The sequence below is a fragment of the Notolabrus celidotus genome, chromosome 5, assembly GCF_009762535.1.
Source record: "Notolabrus celidotus isolate fNotCel1 chromosome 5, fNotCel1.pri, whole genome shotgun sequence".
NCBI classification, from domain to species: domain Eukaryota; kingdom Metazoa; phylum Chordata; class Actinopteri; order Labriformes; family Labridae; genus Notolabrus; species Notolabrus celidotus.
Window position 1 is genome coordinate 12,391,716 of NC_048276.1, and position 8,948 is coordinate 12,400,663.

The 8,948-nt window shown below is 36.5% G+C and overlaps 1 protein-coding gene across 1 annotated transcript in view; it reads left to right on the forward strand.

Annotated features, from left to right (window-relative positions):
- The window catches only part of LOC117812879 (voltage-gated potassium channel subunit beta-2), a 30,076-nt gene extending 22,075 nt beyond the window's left edge, over positions 1-8,001 (forward strand). The window contains exons 8-14 of the mRNA XM_034683865.1: positions 3,497-3,583; positions 3,765-3,850; positions 3,966-4,086; positions 4,188-4,282; positions 4,426-4,546; positions 5,694-5,782; positions 5,917-8,001. Coding sequence (XP_034539756.1) covers positions 3,497-3,583; positions 3,765-3,850; positions 3,966-4,086; positions 4,188-4,282; positions 4,426-4,546; positions 5,694-5,782; positions 5,917-6,006 — 689 coding nt within the window. The 3' untranslated portion in view covers positions 6,007-8,001. The remainder of the gene's footprint in view (positions 1-3,496; positions 3,584-3,764; positions 3,851-3,965; positions 4,087-4,187; positions 4,283-4,425; positions 4,547-5,693; positions 5,783-5,916) is intronic.
- Positions 8,002-8,948: the final 947 nt, after the last annotated feature.

The following is an 8,948-nucleotide window of genomic DNA, read 5'->3' on the forward strand; positions in this document are numbered from 1 at the left end:
TTTTGGGTCTCAGTGATCAAGTTAGTAATAATAAAACAGCTATGCATAGATACATTTTCAGAATATAGCTTTTAAATGTTTCCAGTTGTTTGACTTTTGGACATGTGCTAATGATTGAGACCCCTCTCTGAGATGACACATCTCAAGGGGTTTATTCCAATAAATCACTTTTCTTCATTGATATGTTGTAAATTATACAATCACAGCTTAGTAGTATTTCTGGCACCAAACGTACTTGATGAAAACGTACTTAACCCTCCTGTAATGTTGTGGGTCAAATTTACCCTTTTTAAAGTTCAAAAATAAAAATAAAAATGTTAAAAGTATTTTTTGGTGTGAAACGTATTTGCTTGGCTTAATAGGTGAAATGAACATATAAAAATAAAATGGTTTATTTCACATTTTAGGCAATATATGCCTTCCAAACCAGCTAATAACAGCCTAAAAATCCAGGCAGCATGTGACAGAAGAGGTGTCACATGTTAATTTAGCAACATCAATTCATTAAAAAATAAAAAATAAAAATAAAAAATAAAATAAAACAAAATCTACTTCATGTAAAACTTTTGTATTTATATTCAGATCTTTCCAATGTGCATTTAAAAAAGTTTTAATGTGAATTTAAATGAAAAACAAGTGAGTTATCCTCATTGAACCATGATCTGTGAGAATTAAAGAACACCATTGCACCAAATATTGATTTAAATGGTTAGTAATGGAGTTCATAATGAAAAAATGTTCATTGGGATTTTTTGGGGTTCTGACACTTTTGGATAATTGAATATTCCCCAGGTCAAATTGACCCCGGAACATTATTGCTGTTCCAGAGAAACAAACAGAACAGGAGGGTTAATTGGACGTTTATGTTTACGTAGCAAATGTAGCCCAAGTACATTTCATTGTTTTCTCACATGACATAACTTTGAAACAATTCAATTTGTTAGAAGAGGTCAACAGAGACTATTTTGATATCACCATCAACCCTTAATCAACAGCTTTCAGAAATAAACCCTACAATGGTCACTGTTGGGTTATTTATACACTTACACTTTGGGCTAATGACCATGATAATGTATTTTCTAACCTAAGTTAAATTTGTAAACTTAACATTCACTTTCAGATTGATTAAAATACAATGAAACCCCTCTCTGACTTCAGTGTATGTTGCTTTAAACCTGAAACATTTAAGCGAATCTCACCCAGTTAGTCACTAAAATGTTATTTATCACATTAAAAAAAATACCTCTTAACATCAAACAATAATCAATGTTTTATAACAGCTAAAGAAACTGTTAACTGTTCCTCTAACGTAGTTAATATTTACTGGTTGTTTGTAGGATATCAGATGCATAATCTTGTGAAAGGAGCAATAATGTGGTGTGAGATCACTCTAAGTAAGATGATATTGATCCGATGCGAACTGAAGTCTGTCTGGTGTCTGGGACAAAGGAAGACAAAAGTACAGGAGGTCAGAACATAGGGATGAAGCTTCAGTGCAAACAACATCTTATGATGACTGATGTTCCAGCCACTTAGTAATAATCTCTGCTTGTGAAAAAAGATCCCAAAGGCGTTATATACAGTCATCGTCTGTGTTTGTTTTATTACAAGTATGACATTTGGATGGTCAATTACCAAGGAGTTTAAAAGACTGCTTTAACCTTGTTGTCACAAGGCTTTTGATTTGTGGGCAATGCTGCATAATGAGTTGGTTATGTGTGGGAACACAAGGACATTTGGATTTGACTTTTTATGACTTAAATCTCTGTTTTAAATACAGTAAAAACTCAGTGGCATTACTGCTTCATCATCCCAGGGTCATTTTCCCACCAACACTGGTTAGTTAAAGCTAGCTTCACAGTTCAACATGCAGAATAATGAAGGGAGATGGTTGTTTCAAGTTTACTTTGAATGTTGGAAATCTGTTCCACCACTGTAGAGATCATTGTTTGAAAAATAGGCTTAACATGCATGTTTGAGGTCACTGTTTGTAAGGACCACAACCACAGTGGGTGATAACGTGCAGGCGGGTCATCTCAGCATGTCACCCCAGACAAACACATACTGTAGCTTATTCAACATTTAGCATAGATTGAAAAATTAACGAGAGCATAAATCTGTTTGAAAGGTCTCCTCGAGAGGATGCTGAGATAGGGAACAAGGCTCTAAGAATAGACTCTCATTTCAAGCCATGTTAGCTGTTGGCTGTACATGGATGCAAATGTTTATCTGTTGTTGTTGATTCAGAGAGGCTGCTGGCCACAGTGATCCTCTTCCTCTAAAGTCAACATCTCACATTGTCAAACACTGATTATTTACAGAAGTCTCCTTAAAACTAACATCTCCAACTCTACTCAGCATTTCATACTAGCTAGTATACGTTAGCATTTTAACACACTTCACTACTTTTTCTAACAGTGGACCTGCTAACCACTGTTAGAATGCTGATATTAGCAATTTGCAGTGGTGGACAGTAACAGAGTAAATTTACTTGAGTACTGTACTTAAGTACATTTTTGGAGTATCTCTACTTTATGTGTATTATTATGTATTATTTTTGGGGGAATCTTATTACTTTTACTCCACTACATTCAGAAGACAATTATTGTACTTTTACTCCACTACATTTCTATCAATGCTCTAGTTACTCACTACTTTAGCTTTGAAGTCAGCTCATGAATTTCCTTCTCTTTTCTGAAATCTGATCCCTAAGACAGTAAAATGTGTTTGTGTAGTTCTGTTTGTTTCATGGGTTTAGTCGTACCTGTATATCATGCATCTCACAGAGCAAATTTCACTCAGATCAGGCAGTTCATTTAGAGGTGGTAATGATGGCTATAATTCTCCACCTGAGCAACCATGACCATATCTTCATCCCATGTTAGAGGTTTTTAAAATGAAGAATGATACGTATAGTTTGAAATGTTCACCCTGTTTCCCACTCTGCTCAAACATACAGACATTCACAGTCCAACATGAGAAAGCGTGTTGAGCTACGTAACGTTTCTTTCATTCGAGATGAACATTTCAAACTAAGTTGTCTGTGCTTGGAGTAACTTAGTTTCTGTTTTAATTCCATGGTGTAGTTTTTAGAGATTTCAAGTAATTGTTTCTAAATAAACATGATGTAACAGAATGTAGCCTACTCATATGTATTCTTGACTGCACTGATACATTGTGAAAAAACAACATTTTGAGATATTTTAAAAAGTACTTTGAATACTTAAGTATTTTTAAAAGCAAGCACTTTAACTCAAGTAATAATTTGACAGAACAACTTTCACTTGTATTGGAGTAATATTTGACATGGAGTGTCTATACTCTGACTTCAGTAATGAAGACGTGTACTTTTATCCACCACTGGCAATTTGCTGAAGTGCAGCTGCACAGAGCTGTTAGCATGTTTGTTGTTTGTTAGGTTTGTTATAAAGTACCAAAAATAAACAAGTTAACAGTGATAATGTCAGTTATTGATGGCTGAACTTGTTTATGGCAGGTTTAAGAGGATCCTTATCAAGACTGCAGCTAGAATACGTGGACATCGTTTTTGCTAACAGAAATGATGTCAACAGTCCCATGGAAGGTAAGTTCATGTTCATTTTTATTTTTCTATTAATTGGTTTAATATCCTTATGATGATTTCATGCAGTAGTCATAGTAAGGTAAATTTAGTGTGGATATTTTCTCATTTATGGTGCTTTTTTTTTAAACCTGTGTCAAAACAGTGATCATATAAATACAATGTTTTGATCTGTGATTTGCAGAGATTGTGCGGGCCATGACATTTGTAATAAACCAGGGTATGGCAATGTACTGGGGAACTTCACGCTGGAGTGCCATGGAAATTATGGTGACTGCTGAATTCATATTCAGAAACTATCACTATCAATAATGCAGTGATGTTTTCTTGTGGCCTTTTGTGCTTTTCTGTAACCATGACATTGTGTTTCTTTGTTGGGCTGCAGGAGGCGTATTCAGTAGCACGCCAGTTCAACCTGATCCCACCTGTGTGTGAGCAAGCAGAGTATCACTATTTCCAGAGGGATAAAGTGGAGGTGCAGCTTCCTGAGCTCTACCACAAGATTGGTCAGACATCCTCAGTCTCACAGCTCTAATTAGCGTCAGATTTTTAATCGAGTATTCATTAAGTTTTATTCAAATGTCTGCCCCCTTTTCTACTCCTGCAGGTGTTGGAGCAATGACCTGGTCTCCTCTTGCCTGTGGATTAATCACAGGGAAGTACAGCGATGGTGTACCAGAGTGCTCTAGAGCAGCGATGAAGGTCAGTTTGAATTTACAGACCCTCCTCTGGGATTTTCCCTGCTGGAAATCAGCCTCAGTGTAATTCTCCCCCTGATCAGCGGGGTACTGCAGTGTGAAATCAGTCCTGTATCAATGCTTTTCTTCATTTTCCTCCCGATGAAGGGATACCAGTGGCTGAAGGAGAGGGTGAACAGCGAGGAGGGCCGGAGGCAGCTCGCTAAAATCAAGGAGCTCCATCTACTGGCAGACAGACTGGGCTGCACTGCTGCACAGTTAGCCATAGGTAACACCCAGGCTAATGAGAGTATCCATAAACACACATGTTCTTTGTCTATTTTATTGTTATGTGGACAGAGGTAAAGATTGATGATTATTTCAAGTTTTAGATGTTTTTGTTGTACCTTTAAAGTCACAAAACTCTTGAAAAAGAGAAAAAAACCCAAGACACTATAATGGTGGAAAAAAATTAAAACTCTTTTTAACCCTCCCTATTATGTTCATTTCTTAGGGACAGCATTAATGTTCTAGGGTCAACATGACCCGGGGCATATTTAATGATTCAAAAGTGTCAGAACCCAAAAAATTCCCAATAAACATTTTTTAAACCTTATTATAAACCATTTAAATCAATATTTAGTGCAATGGTGCTCTTTAATGTTCTTTTAATTATTAATAAATAACAGATCATAGTTCAATGAGGAAAATTCACTAGTTTTTAATGAAAACTAATATCAACATTTTTTTTCATGTACATTGGAAAGTGATTGGGGTGAAATATGTCACACAGTTGCAAAGAAACATTTAGTATTTGACACTTCTGACCTCTTTTAGCCTCCACTTTGACTGCCGGGTCAAATTGACCCACGTACGGTATCTATGTAATATAAAAATGCAGGGGGGGGCAAATGTGTGAAATGAACCATTTCATTTTATATGTTGATGATGCTTATTAAGCCAAGCAGAAGAAGTTTCATAGTCGAAAAATACTTTTAATTTTTTTTATTTTTTATTTTAAAATGGGTCAATTTGACCTGCAATATAATTAATTTGAGTCATCTGTGAAATTGTCAACTGGAAAAACAATTGATTTAAAATGCTTTTTTAAGATCATATTATTACTGATTGAATAATTTGAGCATTACTTGATGCTTTACACCTCTATTTCTGTGTCTATATTATCTACCTTGTATTCTTTCTCATCTTATATGAAGCATATTGATTTGGGATTATTGCCATAATTTTGCTTATCGTCAATATTTGGTCAACTGTTCTTTTTTTCATGGAGACAATTATTTAACTAGAATTTCAAATAGTTGCTGTGATCTGATTCCTGCAACAACAACAACAAAAACAAACAGAATGTGACTGGAAACTATATTTTGATATCATTTATATGTGAGTTTCACTGCTGTTTCTCTCTTTTGTTGCAGCCTGGTGTCTGCGCAGTGAGGGAGTCAGCTCAGTCCTTCTGGGTGTTTCTACCACAGACCAGCTCCTTGAGAACCTGGGTGCCCTCCGGGTAGATTACTTTCCTCTTATATCATCCATTTTGCCTCCCATATACTGTGAACTACAGCCATAACAACCAATAGATATGTTATACTTGTGTACGTCGCATCATAACCGGCTTCTACTCTCACAATCTCCCTGCAGATTTTATCTCAAATGACCCCTCAAACCATTGCTGAGATTGACACCCTGCTGGGAAATAAACCACACTCTAAGAAAGAACTGCGCGCCTGAAGATGCAAATCTGAGTGACTGATGATGTTTCAAGATTGATGAGGAAGACAATGACTTTGGGAAACATCGCTTTTTGCTCTACTGTATACTCAACAACTTGCATGTCCTCAGCAACATTATGCTTCCAGTATGTGCGCAGATCCATTTTGCGCAGTACATTGTATCATGTATGAAAAAAAGATCTCTCAATCGTGTGAAGAAAAAAATAGGTCATATATTGCTCACTGCCGATAGTTCACAGACTAATTATTTCTGCAGAGGTGGCTGGAGCGACAGGTCTCTGAGCAAGAGAGACTGACAGATATACAACAGTTTTAACACAGATTTGACTCTTAGTAATCCCACGTTACTGAGTGAAAAAAGAAAACCCACCTCAAAATGCAACTTTACTGTGTGAACGGTGCTTTCATAGGACATGTGAGTCTCCTCCCCTTGCCGCTGCCTGTTATTCTGTATGATGTGTAGTACCCAGCAGCCAGAGAGCCAAAGGTTAGTACTCCTGTGTCTAGCCTAACATTTCCCATAGTGTGCATGTGACTGGTCTGCCACGCTCACTGCTTTACAGGGTTGGGAACAATGGATTACTTGTGGAGTTGTTAAAAGTGATCTGACTTAATCTTGTGTGGTAAAACTTGAAAGAGGAAAAAAAGAAAAGATCACATGTTTTTGAAAAACTTGCACACATATTTTCACAAGTTCTGAAATAATGGTTGTTTTCAGCACAAAAAAATGAAATCTGTTAAATGAATGGATCATACAGCTTAAAAGAATTGGCTTTTAAATTAGAGTGCACTGTGTCACAACATAAAATTGGCAATCAGGAGTCAGTAGTGGGTAAGACTGAGAGTAACTTTCCCAACCCTGCTGCTTTCTCAGCAGTCTTTTCGCCTCCTCTGTTTGTAAACTGTGCGCATGTCCCTTTAAGAGAGAATAGCCCTAACAGGGTGTAAATGTGGCATGGCTTTTATGGCTTATGTAGATTTGCAGTGCCCTTGTAAGCCATGTTTTTTTACTCTGGCAGTTTGATTCAGGACTCTTGCTGGTGGGCACCTTTGCTTTAAAGACTCTCTGCAGTCTGAAGACGCGGCTGTGTGTCCCGTCTGACGTACTTTAATCTTTGTATTGTCCTAACTAAACTGTATCAAAAGATGTTCGTAGAATGATCTTCAGAGATCTGGTGAAGAGCATCAATGTTCCTAAATCAGAGGCCTGAAGCAGTCAGGACTAAGTGGAAAAAGTAACTGAGCATCTGACACAAAGATTTGGACACTGTGGTGAACTAGTAGTTTTAAATGATTTAGTCTGAGTTTATCTAATGTGATATTACTCTTGCCACAGGTCACTTGCGGTAAGATTTAGCAAATGTAACTTTTTTTTGTGGAAGCCAAAAATATAGCTTCTCCGCTCATTTCTCTGGGACTTTCTCTCTCTATCATTTGTTCTTGTGATTCTTGCACACATGCACATCGGATTTTATACTGTGCATTTCCTGTCTTTTCCCTTTAGTTTTGTATTGATTTCATTACTTTGTAATGTCAAAGGGGGTTCCTTGTGATTCCCAATGAAAATAGCACTAATCTCCAGAGAGAGGGAGCGTACTTTAATACATGAAGTCGTTTAAGTGAGGTAACATGGTACTGTAAATATGCTCATATCTGTTTGGCAGTGATGAGGGTTTAAATATATGAACTTTACGGATGAATTCCTGAAGGAGCAGCTGAAATGTCGCTCCACTTTGTGACTCTGTGATCATGTACAGTTCAACTGAGTGTAGCTTGTACATAGAGAAATTCAAACCAACTTTGAAAATGTAACTCTGCCTGCATAACTTATATTTTGCTGTCTTGCAACAAAAGAGAAACCAAAAGCGAGAAGAGACTCCTCACTCTGAATGTATTATGTCTGTGGCTCAAACTTATGGAATATAAGTTAAAGGGACAAACCACATAGCTGGATAAAGGTGGATTCTTATTGTGTACATAAAGAGCTGGCAAGCAAACGTTTTCATTCAGATTCAAACAAAAGGTTCTCAACAGAGTTTCATACACGTACCGAGTCAGATAAGAATCTGTATTTACCGTTCAAATGTAATCTGAACATAAAGGTGAACTTTGGAAGCTGTGTTGAATACTGGAGTTAGCTAACCTCTCATGATAGCTTAACTCCCATGTTAGCTAAACTTCCAAACCTATACTAATATCTAATATCAAAGTGTCTCCCATGTTGGCAAACCTCCCATCATAGCTTAACTCCCACGTTTGCTAAATTTCTAGGATATCCAACCACCTATACTAATATCTTACATAGGGCTGGGCGATAATTTGAAAACAATAATTATCGTTATATAATTTTTCTCAATATAGATATAACAAACATGCAATACAATTTGATCTATTTAACCCTGTATTCAGACTTCCAAACTTTAGGAGCAGAATGTAAACACAGCTGAAACGAGCGACAGCAGCACAGAAGAAAACTCAAAACCTACCAGCTCTGCACAAAAGACCAGCTTCCTGTTAGCACCGTCAGAAATGATGGATTCAAGAAGCTTATCAGAACACAAAATCCAGCCTTTCTGCTTTTAAATGTTAAATAAATAATGATTTTATATTTATCAAGATAATTATCGATATTGATTGATATGAAATATTTTAATATGATAACATAATTTTCAATATCGCCCAGCTCTAATCTTACATTAAAGCGTGTCCCAGGTTGGCAAACCTGCCATTATAGTTTACCTATCATGTTAGCTTATCTTCCACGTTAGCCAACATTTACTTTCAATTTTTAAGATATACTATTTTTGCATTGCATTTTTCTGCATATTAACAACAACAAAGGCTAACTGTAAAATGGGCTAATTCCCTAGAATGCCTTGAGTTCTAAAATTCTTTAAATCTTCTCTATTCTGACATACAGTATCTTATGTAGGGATGCAC